The sequence below is a fragment of the Penicillium oxalicum genome, chromosome I (genome assembly GCF_001723175.1).
Source record: "Penicillium oxalicum strain HP7-1 chromosome I, whole genome shotgun sequence".
Lineage (NCBI taxonomy): Eukaryota > Fungi > Ascomycota > Eurotiomycetes > Eurotiales > Aspergillaceae > Penicillium > Penicillium oxalicum.
In genome coordinates, this window is record NC_064650.1 from 1,923,451 (window position 1) to 1,942,863 (window position 19,413).

At 52.7% G+C, this 19,413-nt stretch overlaps 8 protein-coding genes across 8 annotated transcripts; 4 read left to right on the plus strand and 4 right to left on the minus strand.

The window, feature by feature from the left end:
• Window positions 1-625: 625 nt before the first annotated feature.
• On the plus strand, window positions 626-2,343 carry POX_a00647 (Acyl-CoA dehydrogenase family member 11; the record flags this gene model as incomplete). The annotated part of the gene is made up of 4 exons (XM_050109586.1): window positions 626-700; window positions 841-1,086; window positions 1,228-1,440; window positions 1,537-2,343. The coding sequence occupies 4 exons, from the start codon at window positions 626-628 to the stop codon at window positions 2,341-2,343; spliced, it is 1,341 nt and encodes a 446-aa protein (XP_049973354.1).
• A 684-nt stretch (window positions 2,344-3,027) lies between these two features.
• POX_a00648 (Large subunit GTPase 1) lies at window positions 3,028-5,049 on the minus strand (the record flags this gene model as incomplete). The annotated part of the gene is made up of 1 exon (XM_050109587.1): window positions 3,028-5,049. The coding sequence occupies one exon, from the start codon at window positions 5,047-5,049 to the stop codon at window positions 3,028-3,030; it is 2,022 nt and encodes a 673-aa protein (XP_049973355.1).
• Window positions 5,050-5,498: 449 nt separating this feature from the next.
• POX_a00649 (uncharacterized protein) lies at window positions 5,499-7,020 on the plus strand (the record flags this gene model as incomplete). The annotated part of the gene is made up of 2 exons (XM_050109588.1): window positions 5,499-5,518; window positions 5,577-7,020. 2 exons carry the CDS (start codon window positions 5,499-5,501, stop codon window positions 7,018-7,020), a joined length of 1,464 nt encoding a protein of 487 aa, XP_049973356.1.
• Window positions 7,021-7,512: 492 nt separating this feature from the next.
• Window positions 7,513-9,224, minus strand: POX_a00650 (CDP-diacylglycerol--glycerol-3-phosphate 3-phosphatidyltransferase; the record flags this gene model as incomplete). The annotated part of the gene is made up of 3 exons (XM_050109589.1): window positions 7,513-8,512; window positions 8,565-8,917; window positions 8,985-9,224. The coding sequence occupies 3 exons, from the start codon at window positions 9,222-9,224 to the stop codon at window positions 7,513-7,515; spliced, it is 1,593 nt and encodes a 530-aa protein (XP_049973357.1).
• Window positions 9,225-9,369: 145 nt separating this feature from the next.
• Window positions 9,370-10,185, plus strand: POX_a00651 (uncharacterized protein; the record flags this gene model as incomplete). The annotated part of the gene is made up of 7 exons (XM_050109590.1): window positions 9,370-9,420; window positions 9,479-9,499; window positions 9,586-9,592; window positions 9,652-9,732; window positions 9,813-9,882; window positions 9,942-10,079; window positions 10,137-10,185. 7 exons carry the CDS (start codon window positions 9,370-9,372, stop codon window positions 10,183-10,185), a joined length of 417 nt encoding a protein of 138 aa, XP_049973358.1.
• Window positions 10,186-10,570: 385 nt separating this feature from the next.
• On the minus strand, window positions 10,571-14,325 carry POX_a00652 (uncharacterized protein; the record flags this gene model as incomplete). The annotated part of the gene is made up of 5 exons (XM_050109591.1): window positions 10,571-12,988; window positions 13,046-13,659; window positions 13,716-14,039; window positions 14,105-14,228; window positions 14,320-14,325. The coding sequence occupies 5 exons, from the start codon at window positions 14,323-14,325 to the stop codon at window positions 10,571-10,573; spliced, it is 3,486 nt and encodes a 1,161-aa protein (XP_049973359.1).
• Window positions 14,326-14,671: 346 nt separating this feature from the next.
• POX_a00653 (uncharacterized protein) lies at window positions 14,672-17,072 on the plus strand (the record flags this gene model as incomplete). The annotated part of the gene is made up of 2 exons (XM_050109592.1): window positions 14,672-15,004; window positions 15,084-17,072. The coding sequence occupies 2 exons, from the start codon at window positions 14,672-14,674 to the stop codon at window positions 17,070-17,072; spliced, it is 2,322 nt and encodes a 773-aa protein (XP_049973360.1).
• A 132-nt stretch (window positions 17,073-17,204) lies between these two features.
• On the minus strand, window positions 17,205-18,839 carry POX_a00654 (uncharacterized protein; the record flags this gene model as incomplete). Its single annotated transcript, XM_050109593.1, has 1 exon — window positions 17,205-18,839. The coding sequence occupies one exon, from the start codon at window positions 18,837-18,839 to the stop codon at window positions 17,205-17,207; it is 1,635 nt and encodes a 544-aa protein (XP_049973361.1).
• Between the last annotated feature and the right edge of the window lie 574 nt (window positions 18,840-19,413).

Here is a 19,413-nt window from a genome sequence, read left to right on the forward strand (position 1 = left end):
CTCTGGCTTGGGGGTATCCTTTGACAAGCGGTACTATGGGAATGGATCTGGGAGGAATACTACCATGTGGATGTTTCTCTGCACTTTTGAATCAGTAGATTGTGTGTTGTGTCTGTAGAGTAGAATGACTGGTGAGAGCGTGGGCAGTGTATTGATCGGACGGTGAATTCGCCGAGGCTGCGCCCGAAATAGAGGGCGACTGGCAGTAGCCGGCCGAGAGGAGGCATTCCCTCGGCGGACGATTCGATGGCTGGACAGCGGATTGCCACTTTTATCGAGACACGATTCTGATCGCATTTTTCAGCCATGCAATTCGACTCTCCCTACTTTGACATCTCATTATTTGATGTGAGGATTGCCTGATTCTCGAGTAGACCAAACGGTGGTGCGATGGAGGCTCAGTTCATCCCACCGAGGGGCCGAGGCAAAAGCGCCCCCCAGTTGCTCGGCTTCTCCACCAACTCTTTTCTCCGCAATTAGTCGATTCGCCCGGATTTCCTTATATTCAGCTCGTCAGACCCTCCTCACTACCTTCTATTCTCCTTTTTCTGAACACTCTCCTCCAAGATACCCCCTCCTATTCTCTCTCTTCCTCTCATCTATATATATATACAATAAATACATCATGTCTGCCTCCACACGCATCCCCGTCATCGCTCAGCCCTTTGTGAGCGAGCGGGCAAAGAAGACCCTCGATCTGGTATTTACAGCCCTTTCCCTTGGCTTTCTCTTGACACCTCGTGTCCTTCGCAGAGCTTTCCTGAGAGCGGATTTTTATTTTCAATGTTATTCTTCTGCAAGCATCGCATATGACTGACACGCATTGCTGCATCTGCACAGGTCGAGGAGTTTGTCGAGAAAGAGTGTATCCCCGCCGAGGCTGTCTTCTCCGCTCAGCTGGGCGAAGGCGAGAAGCGATGGCAGACCACCCCCGCCGTCATGGAGGAATTGAAGGCCAAGGCGAAGAAGCTCGGTCTGTGGAACATGTTCCTGGCCAAGAGCCACTTTAAGGAGGGTGCGGGCTACAGCAATGTCGAATATGGGTTGATGGCCGAGATTCTTGGCAAGAGCAAGGTCGCCTCTGAGGTATGTCATGTCTCCGTCGCGCTGTGCACGAGTCGATGAGGAACTTCACCACCTCCCACTCAGCCCTAAAGAAAGAGGGAAAAAAAAGGAGAAATGAAAAGGAAACAAACTGACTCGATACACTCTATCAACTCCGCTTAGGCCACGAATAACGCTGCTCCCGATACAGGTAACATGGAGGTGTTGGCCAAGTACGGTAACGAGGCTCAAAAGAAGGAGTGGCTCGCTCCTCTGCTCGAGGGCAAGATTCGCTCTGCTTTCCTCATGACAGAGCCCGACGTGGCTTCTAGTGATGCCACCAACATCGAGTTGGAGATCCGCCGTGAGGGGAACGAATATGTTCTGAATGGTTCGGTACGTGAATCCGCTGTCCGACCCCTTTTGAAAGAAGCTTCACCTTGCCTGTCTTGGTAGTTGGGTCTCTCACGATATGCTAACCACGAACCTTAGAAATGGTGGTCTTCCGGTGCTGGTGACCCCCGATGCAAGGTCTACCTCGTCATGGGCAAGTCCGACCCCAAGAACACCGATACCTACCGCCAGCAGTCCGTCGTCCTGTGCCCAGCCGATGCCCCCGGTGTCACCGTCCACCGTATGCTGCACGTCTACGGCTACGACGACGCCCCCCACGGTCACGGCCACATCACCTTCAAGAATGTGCGCCTGCCTCTCTCCAGCATGGTCCTCGGTGAGGGCCGCGGCTTCGAGATCATCCAGGGCCGTCTCGGTCCCGGCCGTATCCACCACGCCATGCGGACCATCGGTGCCGCCGAAAAGGCCCTCGAGTGGATGATCGCCCGCGTCAACGACGAGCGCAAGAAGACCTTTGGCAAGGCCCTATCTTCCCACGGTGTGATCCTTGAATGGATCGCCAAGTCCCGCATTGAGGTGGATGCCGCGCGTCTCATTGTCCTCAATGCCGCCATCAAGATCGACCAGGGCGACGCCAAGGCTGCCCTCAAGGAGATCGCCGAGGCCAAGGTCCTCGTGCCCCAGTCCGCCCTGGCCATCATCGATCGTGCCGTACAGGCTTACGGTGCGGCCGGTGTGTGCCAGGATACTCCCCTGGCCTACATGTGGGCGGGCATCCGCACGCTGCGCATTGCGGACGGTCCCGATGAGGTCCACTTGCAGCAGATGGGTCGTCGGGAGAACGAGTCCCGCAAGAAGGAGGTTATTGCTAAGCTCAAGTGGCAGCAGCAGGAGTCTGATCGTCTCTTGATCGCGTCTGGTTTCAAGGCCAAGAGCCACCTTTAGAAAGTTGGGTTGGTCTGGTGGTGTGGGATAAACGTTGTCAAAGCTCCTGATTTTTCTTTTCTTTTCTTCTTTGTATATAAAGCCTCAGAAGGGGTTCGGCCAAAAACAAGGTTGGACATAACCATCTCCATATGAATTCCTTCCTTATCGAATGTAGGAGAAGATCTTCACACAACTTACATTTTACTTGAACTCTATGCATCGTCTGTGCCGTCTACATAGTTGGAAAGTGAGTCAATTGCATACCTAGCTTCAGTTTTGTGACCAAGATGATAGTTTAATGTGTTAATTGTATGCTAGACAAAAATGCAAGATTTACCAAACGCCCACCCGGAAAATGTCTAATTCAAAAAAAAAAAATTCCCACCCAGCATGACTCAATCGCCGACTCTTGTCACCATGGGCTTCAGCGACCTTCCCGTCGTGGCATCACACCAGAACAAGAAAAAAGAAAAACGGAAGATTTGGTCCTGTCAAGACAGATGAAGAAAAGGGAAAAGAACATGGGTCATCAAGGAAAGAAAGGAAAATCATCTCAATTGGAGGGGGTGGGGGGAATCCGAGGTATAAACCATTTCATTTCGACTCGCCGGCCGAGGTTCAAATCAAGACGTGACAGCATGGACATGGCTAGAGCGAGAAAAGAGAAGAGAAAAGACAGGAAAAATACTTTTGGATGTGGACTTAGTAGAAATCCTCGGTCTCCTCGCCGTTGTTGCGCTTGCCCTTGGCACGGCGCTTGTTGCCCTTGAAATGCTTCTTGGAGCTGGCGGTGCCTCGAACCTCGGACACATCCACACCCCGCTCCAAAGCAATCATCATACGTTCCTTGCGTCCCGTGAGGTTCTGGCGGATCTGCTGGCCCTGTTCAGTGTACTTGTGATTGAAGGGCATGCTGATACGACCAGCAGAAGGCCCAGTCGCGGTGCCGAAGAAACCACTGTCGAGGTTACGGGATCGCAAGCCGGGTTGATTGTCGGCAGGTGGGGACACAAACGGTGTGATGTCGGGCTCAGCGGCTACAACTTCAGGGTCGTTGTCGGCCACTGGATCATTGTCCGGGTCCACGGATGTCTTGGCAAGAAGCGCCTGGCGCTTGGGGGGCAGATGAGCAATGTCGTAAAGCTCGTGGTTGAAGACGTGCGGATCGGTCGGTGTTTCACCCAACGGCACAGGTGGAGGGTGAACGAAGAGAAGTTTGCCGTTCACGTAATCCTTCAAAACGTATCGTGCAGCACGGGACTCGTCTGGTTGTCCAAGACCTTGAGTCGAGAAACCACGAGCGCGGGCATACGCCCGGAGAAGCTCGCTGGCAGTCGGGATGCCCGTGCCACCCTCTTCGATAGGACGGGTGCGAATTTTCACACCGTAAAGATTCTCAATGAAGTGCTTTGGGATACGCTGAGCAACAAGACCAGCGGGACCCGTGAACTCACGTTGTTGATCAATTGGAAGGACACCGTTCACAACCAGGTCGGCCTTGGTCGTCGCGAAGTTGGGAAACACGAGACCTGGACAATCGCAGAGCATGATTTCCGGAGAGAGGTACAGCGTCTGGAAGTGCTTGGTCTTACCGGGCGTGGCAGAGACAGACACCTTTTTCGCTCCAAGCAAGGCGTTGATGGTACTGGACTTGCCCACGTTGGGGTAGCCGACAAGGCCGATGGTGGTCTTAGCCCTGCCGGAGGCGTCAGGATTCCTTTCGTCGGCCAATGATTCAGGTGAATTGGCCAAGAAGAGCGCCTCAAGCTCATCAACATCAAGAATGTGTGGCCCGAGCGACTGGTCGGGATCGGCAAGCGCAGCCGCGATCTCTTCCTGCTTTTCCTTCTCCTTCTCTGCTTCTTGGTCCTCGACATGGAGTTTTTGGGTGGACTCCGCCAAGTCATCGTCTTCCTGGGACTCCTTCAACATCTCAGCTTCCATTTTCTCCTTGGCCAGGTGCGCCGAGAAGAAACGGAAGTTGATTTGATGCCTCTCGAAATATTCAGCCCATGCCTCCCGCTGCTTCAGAGTCAACATGTCGGCCTTGTTGACGAGCAGCAAGTTCTTCTTGCGAGGGTCAATCTCCTTGACGTAGTTCTCCAAGTCCTCGGAGCGGAACTGAAGAGGGTTGCGGGCGTCGACAATCTGCACCACGAGGTCGGATCGCTCAATGACACGCCAAAGCTGACGCCAAACTTCCAAGTTGCGCTCGAAGGGAGTCATCAGAAGATCGTGGTTTTCCTGCAATTCCGCGAGCCCCCGACGCCAGTTCAACAAACTCTCACGCTCCATCGACTCCAACTGTTGCGGTGTCGTCGTCGAGTCCCACTTTGGTCGTCTGGGCACAGTCAGGCGCCCCTTGTTCTTCTCGTGCTTCTTCACCGCAGACTTCTCCTCCGAGGCAGAGAGAAGGTACGGGTTCTTCTGGTCGGAGTGGATGATCTTGACATTATTGATTTTTTCGGCGGTGAAATCAGTGCCTGCCAGCTCGGCGGTGCTGAGGAATTCATCGAGAGCGGCCTGTTCGGTGATCGAGCGCATTTTTACCCATGATGCTTCCTGGGCTTCGTTGGTGATGTAGGTCTCACCCAGCATGTTCTTGCGAGCAATAGCATTATTGTGCGAGGCCTTTTTCTGGCTTGAGGCTTTTCCCTTGCCAAAGCGATCATTCATGAGACTGTTACCCAGTCCCACGGAGTTTTTGGACTTTGCCAACACCATGATGACGTTTGTACTGGTGTTGTTGGAAAGTATAATCAATGTTGGAAAAAACAGAGTTATCGCAACCCCGCCTGAAAATCGGAAATCTTTTGGATTAATCAGACGGCCCGGCTGATAAGATAACGCTGACTCATCAAGCAGCCCACCACCTGATGGCCGGAAATTTCTCGAAGTGGACGAATTTGGTAGCTGAACAGACAGATGAATACTTGTTTTGCTCCTGAAAATCTAGGAGAACGCCGGTAGCAAGCTTAGGTGCTAGAAAATTTATAATCCAGTCATCAAGATGTTGGTGTTTTTTGGTCCTCAAGTGTATGAGGACCCGAGGGGCTCAGGCAGCGATAAGCTCCACGTGATCCTATCTATCCCACTTTTTCTTTTTTTCTTGGGCAGGGCATCTACTTGGGATCTACTTGGACTCGTCCTCAAACACTAGATCAGCCGTCAAAATGCCGCCCCGCCAGTGGATGTAAGAATCTGTGATAAAGATCAAAGTATCATACGATGCGATGCTAATCCGGGAACAGTGACAAGAAAAATGCGACGACTTATCAACTCTTCCATCGTTCTCAGCAAGACCCGCTGATTCACGATCCCGAAGCCGAGGATCGTGTGCTGCACCAAGTCAGCGGTCCTGCGCCTTCTTCCTCTTCCGCATCTACCTCGTCACAGAAGCCTTCCCGAAATCTTTCGGAGCTTCAGACCGAATTCAAAAACCAGGCAATTCGCCGGAATGAGGGTGAAGCCGCCAACTACGGCATCTATTACGATGATACCCGATACGATTACATGCAACATCTGCGCGAACTCGGCACCGGTGGTGGTGATGCGCACTTTGTTGAGGCCAAGGTTGAAAAGGGCAAGGGCAAGGACAAGCCCATGAAGCTGGAGGATGCCCTGCGTCAAGTCTCTTTGGATGACTCTCGAAGCCAGTACGGGTCACAATTTGGTGACATGCGCTCCACTGCGTCTTCATACGTTCGCAAGCCGACCTACCAAGATCAACAGAACGTTCCTGATGCGATCGCTGGCTTTCAGCCGGATATGGACCCCCGTTTGCGAGAGGCCCTGGAGGCTTTGGAAGACGAGGAATACGTGGATGATGACGACGAGGATCTCTTCGGCGAACTGACCAAGGAAGGAGAGGAACTGGATCAGGGTGATTGGGAGGACACCTTATTTGACGAGGAGGATGACGAGGGTTGGGAGTCGGATGCCACAGAGAAGGCACCTGTGCAGAGAGATACCACCGATGCTTTACGGACAGCTCATGCTGACGAGACGCCTGCTAAGGCCCTTGAACCTGGTGAAATGCCTGGGCATGACGAGCCCGCTCCTGACATGCAACCTGAAAGTCAAGCATGGATGCAGGAGTTTGCGAAGTTCAAGAAGGACGCAAAGACAGGCAAGGCTCCTGTCCCGGCTGCGCCAACGATTGCGCCTTCTGAGCAGCAGACCGTGGCCTCGACTGCCTTCACTGCCGGTGGAACTCCCATCCGTCGCAAGAAGCGTAAGGGTGCACTGACCAATCCTTCCGCCTACTCAATGACTTCGTCTGCCCTGGCTCGCACTGAGGGTCATCGATTGCTGGACGATCGCTTTGAAAGGGTGGAGGCATTGTACTCACTGGACGAGGAAGACGAGTACGACGACAGCATGTCCATGGTCAGTGGTATGACCGGAGCAACAGGCATGACAGGCATGTCGACTGCATCATCGGTCGCGCCTAGTCTCGTCGACGCAAACGGTGCAGCCATCTCACGGAGCGATTTCCACAATGTTATGGATGACTTCCTCGCTGGATGGGACGACAACACCAGCGCTCAGGCCAAACGGAAAGGCACCAAGTACAAGCGTGGCAAGAACGGCAACGAAGCTATCGGCATTCGCATGCTGGATGAGGTACGGTCCGGACTTGGTCCCGCACGCTTTTCCGCTGGCGGTGATCGAAAGGTCCCTGGACGGGCCTAGCTGAATAGATGCGGGAATGTTGACATGATACGACCTGATAATGGACTTACCACCCCATCATGACACGGAGTTTGGGAAAATATTGGCCTTTCTTTTGATATCTCTTGGTTTTGATTTCGGCATCCACGATTGGCTTAATATACCGATCAAAGCAAAAGTTGTTTTGTTTTCTTCAATAAGATCTTGGAACAATATCACTGCGAGTTGCACCTTGAAACATCCATTTACTACAAGTGATTCACAAAGATCAACTCAACTGTAGAGATTTCGAAGTAGAATCGGCCTCGCGGGTTGCTGAGCCTAGTCCATGACGGGCTGTGCTCCCAGGAATGGTCACGCTCTGGTCCTCCCCTTCAACCCCCCCCCGGAGATCAGTGTTCGTGGCCAAGAAGTCTATTATGAATGCATATGCGTAAGTGGAAGCAATATGGCTCCCCAAGTCTAATTTACAAAACATGACACGGAGATATGAGACCATGTCCCAATTGAATATTACAGGGCACCGCCAACCTTTTCGACAATCCACATGGCGAGCCGGACATTCCAGCCAACACGCCTCTCCGTGCGCATCAAGTCCTCTCTGGATATCGGTTTTGAGTCTTCTTGGAGCCATTGCGTTTCCTTGCCAAGCTTCTGTTTCAAATCCTGGTCGTTTGTGACAACAACTGCTCCCACCTCGAGGTCTAGGCTGTAACTTCGTTTGGTATAGTTGCTGCTTCCGACGAAGGTGACACTAGGATCTTCTTCCTGCGGCAGGGTCACCCAAAGACCCTTGGCGTGGTAGGTCCATCCCTCAGGCGTTCCAACGGTGCCACGACGCCATTCTTTCAATTGAATGAAATTTGTGGCCTGCGCTGCAGCGACACGATCGAGGAATCGCGCGGAAAGATGGGTGTAAGCCGCAGGGAGCATACCAGACACACCGGGGGAGCCGTAGAAGCCATTAGCCCACGGAGACGCGGTGAGAACTGTTCCCCTCGTTGTGGAGGGATTCTCAGATCCACGAGAGGTGCTCGAGATCAGCAAAGAGGACAAGGTCGGGTGAATATTAAAGTAGCCGGCAGTGAAGAGCCATTGCGCTCCAGAAAATGCGGGTACATCAGACAAGAGACGCAAGATGCTGGTAACAGCGGGAAACTCAGTTGAACTATCGGGTTTCAACAACGGAGTAAACTGAGCAACAGGGTATACGAAAGTCTTGCTGGGAGAAGTAAATGTGGCAGGCGTTTCTTGTGATGCCTGGATAAGAGGGCGGAGTGCATTTGAGGCGCACTCGACAAAATTTTCCGGGCTTTCTAATGGCGAAGGCCCAGCGTTTGCAGTTGGCCAGTCGAGGAGATACCCAGAGTTGTTATGGGGGTCTGGGAGGACCTGGAAGCTCAAACTACATACTCCATGGTGAATCCGAGCGTAGTAGTCGGCGAGGGCCTTGGACTCAAAGACATGGTATCGATCCAGCCGATTCGTAAAATAGTCCTGGGACAGATTCGCGCTATGCTAACTGTTAGTCTTGTGCTTCGGACCATTGCTTCAAAGCTACGTACCCTGAAATAATGATTTCGTCATCGACGCCATACAACTTCATATGTTGCAAGCCCCATCCTTCGTTGATGCGCCGGGGTATCCATTTCTTCTTCAATCCAGTCAAGTTTGGCGTGTGAAACATCCGGATTTCAACTCTATCCGCGCCGTATGTTGACACCAATGAACAGAGAAGCGATGCGCATGACGGGTTGGGTGTCTCTCGTGTTCCTCGCAATGCGTCAGTGAGAATTGATACTCGGAGGTCGGGATTCTGGCGGAGAGCATCTGATATTGTCTCAATTAACTCGTACTCTGTTTTGCCGATGTAGAGCGTAGAGAGATAAATGCGACGCTTCGCATTTCGAATTTTGCTCTAAGACAATCGCAGAGTGAGTTCGGGAAATGTCCAATGATTGAGTTTAATTAGCGTATTGACAAACCTTCAGAGCAGAATAGAAGTTGGCCGGCGAATCGAGAATGGTGATTTGCGAAGCTGAGACCTCGAATCGGGGTGCTATGCGATCAAGCTCGACTGTGATCCCGGCAAGCGGCGAGGATGCTGGCGCAGCGACTGGGCCAGAGCCTGGCTGCGCGGAAAATTGACGTTCACATATTTTTGTTCGCGTAATCCGACGCCTGGCGAGGCAGCGGAAAGTCTGACCTCCAATACGGCCAAACATGATTATTCTGATTGCGGCGAAGGGTGGTTTTGCTTGATGGGGAAGGTGAGCGATGATGGTGCAAACAATGCAAACGGACCGGCTTCAGACCTCATCTTCCGCACGCCCTCTTGACGACCTCAATTGCTTCAATCGCACCGCAAAGATGTCGACCGTATTGAGGACGCTGCGCAACATTCGCCGAATCGGCCTGAAGGTTTGTCTCGCGATGGAGATAGGTAGCGATTCATGGAGGTACTAATGCAGGAGTACAGGAGTATGCCCACCAAATGCAGGTACGATTGTCGCCGGGGATAGAGGAGATTAAGTCGGGATTGACGTGATTGACTGACTCGTTGCTCTTGCTGGCCGAACTCATTAGAATATTGGTTTGTACTGCCCAGATCTGTGGGCCGTATAACTTATGCTAACCTGAACCCCATCACAGGTGATACCAAAGCCGGAACCCTAATTGGAACCGATCGCTTCGGCAACAAGTTCTACGAGAACATGGAAGAAGAGCTGCCTCGTAAGGAAGCCCCCTCGATTACTGGGGAACGGGACACAGGGATGTAGGGTGGGCAAGCTGAAATTTTGGACCATGTATAGTTCGAACACGATGGGTCGATTACAAGACCAACTGGCCAGAGTATCAGCCTGACCAAATTGAGCCTGGCTGGTAAGTGAATCGAACCTCGCAATCGAATGAGTTTGGACTCAGTACTGACGCGCTTTTAGGCATGCTTGGATCTCCTACATGGTCGACACTCCTCCATCTGCTGACAAGCTCCTTCAGCCCGGTCAGCGTACCTGGGAGATCCCAGAGCACCGCGTCAACCCAACCTTGAGCCGTGCTGCGTTCAAGACCTACTCTACGTACGCCACAGACTCCCATCCTTCTCCAATCGGACTTTGACTGATTTCTTCTTGTAGCACCCGTCCTAAGTACTCTGCTTGGACCCCTGTGGCTGCCCCGCGATAAATCTGCACGCCTTTGCCCCAAACGAATAAACCAAATGGACGTCCGCTTTTATCTGCCGTATCCCTTGAAGCTTTTTTCAGGAATTCATTTTGAACCGTTCAAGTAGTTCCGAACGATGTACATATAGTCGACCTTGCAGTAACTCCACGATTCAGTGGTTCAGAGACTTTGATTATCTATTATCTTCAAATTTCGTGTATACGACCTCAGCATGCGTGCATGAAGCTCGTGGTCAATAGGAACTGAAATGGTATCTCGGATGAGAAAGAAGGAAGAAGAGAGCGCAGAACCACAACCACCACGGCACATGCAGGACGAAAAAGGGTCGCAAATAGGTACAAGAATATGTGGAGATCAGCGGCTATCTCGAAAAATTTCTGGATCTTTAGAGAACATAAAGTCCCGAGCTGATGTTGGACCAGTGCCTGATAGGACGCCGATCCTCAAGCTCAATGCACCACCACAAGACATCTTTCAGTTTATCAGTTTGCTGGCCAGCTTCGTAAGCTCGTGACAAAGCGAACCAGGCGTCGGAATTATCCCAGGAGCTACCGAGCTTCGTTAGCGATGAAAGCAGACCGTAAGCGCGGTCTCGTGCTGCTAGGCGATGTAAATGCTTGGGGTCAACATTATGCGGCGACGAGGAAGTCTCCCTCGTCGGTTGAGACTCAGATTCAGACTTCATTAACTCGTCAATTGAAATGGCGTTCGCGATTTTAGGCTTCGGCAAATTAGACAGTAGAGATAGACGCGAGAGCGTCAGATCGACGTCAGCATTGGAAGGCTCTAATGGCAGCTTCTGGTCCCAAACATCCAGAAGCAGGTTGGCGAGCGCGATGGTGGCCGTGGGGTGGTCTGGACACCGCAGGAGGGCTTCTTCAAAGACCTTCATTGCCCGATGTGGATTCGACTGACTCTGGGACAGGAGCCCTTGTTCGGTCAGAACATCTGCGACCAACTCGTCCGAGCTTTTGGCGTAATCCCAACCGCGCCTGCTAAGGGATTTGGCGGATGATTCAATTGACGCCGTCAGTATTTCCACCCGCGACGCTTGTTTGAAAGCCTCTTGGCAGGCTTCTCGGGCGTCGTCAAATAGCGCAGCGCGGCGGTACATACCCGCAATGACGAGCCATATCTGAGCGAGTAGTCCAAGAGCATGCTTTTGAGACTGGGCGAGCGAGAACTTCATGGTCGCGAGAGTAGGGGAATCAAACCGGTGAGGCCGGGGGAGCCGCACGTCATTAAATGGTTGATTACCATCATGGGCAGCTCGAGCTCGTTCTTGTCGGTCTTGCATACCACGGACATCTGAGTGAAGAGGCTGTCCGTTTCCTGCGGCATGCGATGCCTTCTCAGGCGAGTGGGGTGTCAAGACGGCGAAATTCCCTGCGTCCGCGGGTGACGGTCCACTGGGCAATGGCGGCTCTTCCGTGCGCGGTCTCTCATGCCTGAGCAGACTGCTGGCGCGCTTTTTGACTTTATGCGAGTCGGATCTTCCGAGAATGGATGGACTTCGACGGCCATCACGCTCGTCTTGAGTTACTTGAATAACTGGAGCATCTCCTGCCCCTGCGATGCCGTTCGGAATGGGGGGCACTGGTGGAACCGCGGACCCAGAGACGGCCAATGGGTCAACACGACGATCTGTTACATGAGATCCGCGATGGCGACTGAAGATGCTGCCCCGGAAACTCCTTGTCGTGCCTGCGGAGCTTTTCGGTGGGACCAGTTGGTCGGCCTTGGGCTTGGTGTCCTCGCTATCAAGATTGAGATCGCCGAACAGAGTAGCGAACAGTTGCAATAGTTGGCCGCTTTGGTTAACAGCTGCTTCAGGCCCCTCCATGACCTCGACGAAGGAAAGCTGAGTCACGCGGAGTTGGAGGATCCGTTCTTTCTCACGACCCTGAAGCCGACCAACAAGCGGTCGACCGAGAATACCTCCACGATCATTTGAATTGGAGTCGGGCCTCGACGTGCGCTTGTCTGAGACTCGATCCCAATGACTCTTTCCGAATGTATCGAGGGGGAATTGATCAAACGCTGCTTGACAAGAACGCTCCGCAATTTCAAACTCATTCTTAGCACTGAGAAGAAGAGCAAGCAAATGCCACATGGGGACGAGGTCGCGCTCTCTTGAAAAGTCTTCCGTGGTCTCAGAACATCCATGGGAAGTCAACGCAGATTTGACGTATTCGATCGCAGTGTCCAGATCGCGGTTCTCTGCGAGTACAAGGGACAAAGTGTAAAGCGTAGCATAATTCATAGACTTCCCCAGCGATGGAGATGCGCTCTTCATCAAATAGTCCACCGCTTCGCTGCGAATCTCATCTCGCGTTTCATTTTGGGGTGTGAAGCTCGCCCAGTTGGCAAGTCCAATCCCCACCGCCCGGTAGGCTGAGGCCAGGACAGCCGGAGCGATCGTAGATGTTCGAGACAAGCGACTACCGTCGGTCAGGAGCAATGTCCCATCCGACGGCTCCTGTGTGATACCGGATCCATGCTTCTCGAGATGAGACCTTATCAGCTCTGTCAAATTCTTGGCTTTCTCGGCTTCGTCGAATGAACCAAGACAACTTAGCATGACCACTCCTTCACAAAGCGTCTGCAGAAATGTTTCTGGATTCTCCAATTCCCCGTACTCGGCCCCTTTTTCAGCCCTTTCCATGGCACCAGTGACAATCTCGATGTATGACTCCAGAGCCTGGAGAGCAAGCTCGAAGTCCGCGAGCGCCGAATGGACATGGAATAAGCGACGCAGAATCAGATGAGAGTGATATGTCTTCGATGCTGCACGATAGAGAATCTGTGATTTGAAAAAAGTATCAGCAAGGCCCAAAGTACGTGCTGTTCAAGCACCTACGTCTAAGACGTGTCGTCCCACGCCAACCTGTCCTCCTTCTCCGAGGTCATGGTCCTGCCAGTGAGGCCCACAAAGGATTTCCCAATTGCCGATGACTTTTTCCACCCAAGCTTCGATTTCGGAGTTATCCGAGCTAGCAGTTGGGAATTTGGCGTCGCGGATGACACTGTTCTCACATATGAACTCGATGCGCCTCAACTCGCTCGCCAACTGAAGTCTCTCCGTGCCTTCATGCGGCGCTGTATATGGAAGACCGTCCTGAAGGACAGTTGTGAGAAGACCATAGTATGCCTTCCACACAACGGACCGGGGGTGCGGGGCAGGCGCATCAAGATGGGATGGCTTCGAAGAGGTTAATCCTTGCTTGACAGCGGGAAGGGCAGCCCACAGCCGGAACAGTCGAAGTGCGATTTCCACTTGTCTTGGGTCTGAATCTGGGGAGTTTGCTCGAGTTTCATCACTCGCCATGATTGCACCCTTCGACAACAAAGTCTCCGCCCAGCTTTGAAATTGAGGATTGCTTGTACTCAGCTTTCCATTGCTGAGCCAAGTCGTCAGGGACGCAAATGTCTCCAAGGTCTCGTCCATTCCGGTGACCGCAACTTGTGCAGTACCTAGACAGAAGTCAGCGAATCTAGGCCCTGGGCTGATGCAGATATGACTTCCATACCCTTGATATAGCAGCCCCTCACCAGGCAGATCTCCGTCCATGGAGATGGGCTTTGGCCTGCACCGGCCATTTCTTCCAGACACTTGGCAAAATCCTGGGGCAACTGCCCGACAGCCAGCGCCGGCTCGCTCGAGATCCAATGAATCCACCCCAGGCAAACCTGTGCCTGTAGAATCTCCTCGGCAGTACCATCATTTTTCTCTATTGTCGTGAGTAAAGCAGGGATCAATTCTGTCAGTCCTGGCGTCGGCACCCTCTCGGCGGATGATTGCTGCTGGAGATAGGCCACAATTTGAGACTCAGCCGTCGCGGTCTGGATAGCACCTTAAAATCCCACAATATCTGTCAGTTCTATCGCATGACATGCTGCGGAAACAGTGAGGACTCACAAGTGCGGCTGGGCGCATGCTTGGTTATCTTCCGTACGAGTTCTGGCACTTCATCCCATCTGCCTTGGGCTCGCGCCTGGTCCAAGGACGTGATGTATCGCTGTCCCTTGTCGCCGTTACCTCCCTAGATCGCTCGTGTCAGCACATACTGAGCCCGGTTATGGCCGCTTGGGCTGAGGAACATCGTAGGATTCTCCAAATTTGGGAAGCCATACCGCCATTGCTTTTCTGGAATCGCTGAGGAGGCGCAAGGGAAGTGAAAGGTTGAAGATTGTGAGGCATGCGCAAGCCGACGCACCTTGTTGAACCCCGAGATGATCAACATCGGAGAGGGTTTACGTATTGCAATAACCGTAATGGAGTATTTTACCGCGGCATCATGTGGCCCAAGCTCGTTGCCTGGTACGGTGTTCCCGAAAGGGAAAAATTGGCGCGAAATTAGAGAAAAAAAAAGACCATCCTGCGCATTTCTTTCCCAACGGCTCTGATTCTTGCATCTTACGCGCGCCCAAAGCCTTTACCAATTGATCTCGCCGAGGGTCTGAGAACTCTTCAGACTCCGTGCTAATGTCGTCCACGATTTTACGTGCTGTAACGCACCGCTTGACAACAACTCCGGTTGACCAGCTGCCCTCTATCACTGCATTCCTCGCCGCTTCGTTGAGCGATTGCTCTGAGCTTCTCTCGGCACCGCAGGCCCAGAAACCGGGCAAGGGGGACTCAGACCATGCCGTCCAAATCCACAAATTGAAGACCCGCCTGGCGAGTCTGCTGCAAGACCGCACCGTTGAAGGACGCTGGACTGCCGTTGTTCTCGTGAAAGCTACCGTTGAAGCTGGTCAATGGGAAATCCTACGTGGGTATGAACCCATCGTCCGTGGGTTGGTTGGCATCCTTGCGGTATGAATGTCGCGCCCCTCATGAAGCATCTAGTGTTATGGTTGCTCAGCATGGCGAGCTGACTCTGTCCCCTGTCTAGAAACCTGACCCGCTGTCTACACGGAAGATGTGCATCATTACCTTGACTCGCATTTTTCACCTCACATACCAGTACCCGACACTTGTTCGCGAGATCACGACCCCACACCTTCCCGGATTTGTGACAGCGGTCCTAAACTTGGTCTCGACCCTTGTCAAGACAACATCAGGGTCTGTTCGCAAGCCCAAGCCCAACAGCCCTTTCATGGAACTTGCACTACATGCCATTCTCGAGCTGATTCCCCGGCATCCAACTATTTTCCGTCCATTTGGAACCCAACTGTCGTCTCTACTTGCGGAAATTCTGAGCTCTTCCGCGCCGAACTTTTATCCAGCCCCGGTTCAAGAAGTGGCGGTGCAGGTGTTCGCGTCCCTTTACCGATGCGCGCCTAAGGACAAGTCGGGCGCGGAGTGGATTGAAGCTTGCAAGGCCACCCTTTTATCTGCTCATAGAGCAACTGATCATGTCTTCCGAGCTGTTGCAGAGCAGTGGGAATCGGTGGATCCAACTGTGGTCCACACCAAGCAAAGTTATAGCGAAGAAGCAGGAGACCCAAGCTCTGACGCCTTGGGATTCCAGAGCTGGTCCGGCATACATTCTGGAACCGACAGGCTGATTACCCTTCTTCGTATTCTGTCTCAACTCATTTCGATGCCGTCGGCCGCGGCTGTCCCCATTCCTCTCGGCTCTATTCTGGATCTGACGTCGAGACTGGCATCTGTGACGGTTCCATCGGGCTCTGAAGCTTCTCAGAGCAGTTCTCAATTCAATCCTCAGATCAGCCGAGACGAAAGAGAAATGCTGTGGGTTGAGCTACCCCGTATCCACATTGCCTGCATGGATCTCCTCGGGAACGTCGTCAGTCTGCTAGAGAGTAGCACAGCTTCCATCTCCCAGAATCTTGTGGATCAAGTGTCCTGGATTTTTAAGAGTGAGCATTACTCCAGAGATGTTCGCACCGCGTCATACGAGTTGCTCTCGTCTGTGATCCAAATTCATGGACCCGCAATGACGAAGCAAACGGTCACTTCCCTTGCGACTGTACTTCGGGTGTGCTGCAATGATTTGCTTCCCCAGTTCGAAGATGCAAGCGCATCTGGGAAATCACAAGGTGAATCCAAGACAAAGAATAAGGGTGGTACGGGAACAGCAAATGCGGATTCATTCTTAGACCCAGAACTTCGAAAGAAGCAGCAATTGAAAGCAGGCCCGCAATTCCCTCGTCTTCGAGACGCTGCATCCGCGCTTCTTCGTGATGCCCTGGTAGGCATTGCGCCGCAGCTACTCACCCCCTCTGTTCGCGCAGAGATTGATCGCACAATTATTCTGACCTCCAACAAAGATGCCATGTTGGCGAGTGTTCTGAATCCCATCCCCACGGCAAAGGGTCGGGGGGCCGGTTCCAGTCTGATTCCATTCTTGGTTCGAGGCTACCCGGAACAGATGGAAGTTGAGGCTCTCGTTCGTCCCCGGATGCCCGTTCTGATGACTGCGCCAGAGCTTGATGCATTCGCCGAGATGGAAGAGGATGAGGAGGCCGAGGAGCTTTCGGACCGGCCGATGGTCGCTCATCCTCAGTCGACCAGTTTCATGACTGACCCAGCCCAGTCGACTGTCCGGACGCCATCGATCGAATCTTCCACGGCTCCAGTACACAAGCGCACATACTTTGAGGAAACTACATCTGGCTCGCAGTCTCTGTCTACTTCGGGTCAGAAGCCTACACAGATCAAGAAGGCCCGTCTCGACGAAGACGAAACACCGGCCAGCGTCCCAGTCTTCCAGCCATCGACGGTCGCAGCGACAATGGTGCCGAAACAGGTTCCGGCTGTCTCCCGGCCGGCACCGCCTCAAGCAAACGCACAAGTTGCCGAGAGCGCACCGCTACCGGTCGACGACAGTGACGACGAGTTGCCTACACTGAACCTTGATCCCGACACAGATGATGATGACGGGGATGAGGATGAAGATGTTGCGATGGAGGGATAATGGTCAATACGATGTGAAAGCCATCACATGTTCGCTCTTCTAGATACCAAAAATTTTATACCACTCTATGGCCGGAGTGCTTGTGCCGGAATAGCTCTAGATCTACATGCACCGGCAGGCCTTTCTCCCAAGTCAGAGAAGGCGAATGCCACTGCCCCAATATGTGCCATCACTCCAGTAGCCAAACCACGGGCTATCCCAGCACCACCAGCCTTTATCAAAGGCAAGCCCTAGACCACGAAGCGGGCTGATTGGAATGGGTTCCATCAGCCATAGACCACCGCGGGCGAAATCGTCAGCAATGAAAGCTCCTGAATAGAGCAGCCAGCTAAAGACGAAGACTACATTGGCAGTGCGACGTAGTGGGCGAGAGACCTTTCTAGATGAGACCTTTGGAAAGATGACTGTCTTGAAAATCTGCTCGAAGATCATGGCGATCCCTTGACCGAAAAAGAACAAAAATGGCCCCGACATGGGATGCGTATCACCAAGTTGTGAGAGACTACCCGCGGCATGGACAAGTCCACTAATCGTAAATGCAACCAGCACGTAGGTAATTTGCTTGACCCGATGACTAGCAGACCATCTCTCAGGTAGGCATGACAGGATGAAGCGTGCAGATGTGATGAAGCCGAAGCGGAAGAGCTGGTGCCACCATCGGCCCCAGCATCCCGCAAGTCCATGGTCCAGAACGGAGGGGAAGAATGATCCAAATGCATCCGCGTATAGCCAAGAGGCTCCAAGGGGTGCTCCTGTCAACTTCCGGGCAGCGTTTGGAAAAGCCGTCGACAAGCCCAGGAAGACAAGAGGGTTGAGCGCGGTCACGAAATTGAGCGCAACAAAGACACCCATACAGCTGACAAAACATCGATAGAAGCGCACGAGCAGCGGATAGGCCGCAACATACGAGAATGGGAACGGAGGCGGTATGTGGTCCGTCACCAAGCCCCGGAAGTAGACGTCGCGCATCATGACAACCTTGAGACAGTCTAATAGCATGTACGCCAGGAGAAATTGCGAAAAAGCAGCACGCAGGCATTGCTTGGCGCTCTTGTATGTCGCGTCGTCCTGAACACGAAACCCGCGGACCTGGAATCCTTCATGTAATTGGTTGTGAACGGAGCGGGGCAAGGGACCAAGGTAAGGTTGACGCCAGTTCCATTCAGGGCCACGAAGATTGAAGAGAAGTCCAGCACACCATTCAAAGCGATGCGTCAACTTGCGAGGGTAAGACTGCCAGTGAAAGGTCTCGTGACCAGACTGGTTGATCCGAGTCAATACGGATTGTCCGTTTGCTTGGGAGGCACTAGTGCCCAGCTTGAAAGCCTCTGGTGGGGTGTCAGTCAAGACACCCTGCGACGAGAAAATCTGACGGTCAGGTCCATCTTGGATTGAATGCGCCGCCGTGGAACCGCGCTCAATACGTTGCAGGTCGTTCTCGACGTCAATAAATACGAAGAGCGCAGTACTCCACAGGAGCCACCAGGCCGTCATCAGACCAATCATATATCCATGACCCCCCAACAAGGCTCTGCGGCGGGTGAGGACCTCTGCTGCGATAGCCACGCTCAGTGCGAATAGTCCAGGGCGAACGTGTCGAGTGGCTCCGCGGCGCGGAATCATCAGGCCGATAAGAGGCAGAAGATTGAAAACCACGACATGGTAGATGAATACCGGTTGGTAGACACCTTGTTGCAGGAAAGCGTCTAGTTGGGCTTGATGTGTTTGCACAACATTTTTGTAGGAACCCAGGTGGAGGTCGTCCATGCGAATAAATCAAGCGCTGGGGTAATGCAAGTATGAAATTGTACTTCCTGAACACTCAAAGCTTCCGAGTCGTCGCGTTGGTTCAACAAGTGACAGAATTGAGGATAGAAAGCGGTCAGGGTTGCGCTCGTCTCGGAAGTGACTTGTTGGTTTGAACGCCGTGAGAATACCGATTGATAGATCGAATTTCGTCGATTCAGATTTGAGTAGTACGTAGATCAACCACCTATCCCGTCTTGTGAGTCAATCAAAGTACTTGCAGCTTTGAGTAAAAGATCTATGGATAGCTAGTCCTTTGAGCCCTTTGTTGCTGGGCACGAGTTGGAATATATATCACGATCGATCTGCCCCGGTGGCGGACCGACATATCACTTCCAAGCAGGAATTCCGATCTGTTAGGTGGTGGTCATGTTTCGGGCCATGACGTGATTACTACAGGTGTCCACTCCCAGGGAATAGTGGACGATGGTAAGGTAAGGTGATGGAAATTGGGCATATTTGATCGGAGATATATCCGCCTTATGAAGGTAGATACTAACCTGGTAGTGCACATTCGTTTTCGGCACTGAAGATG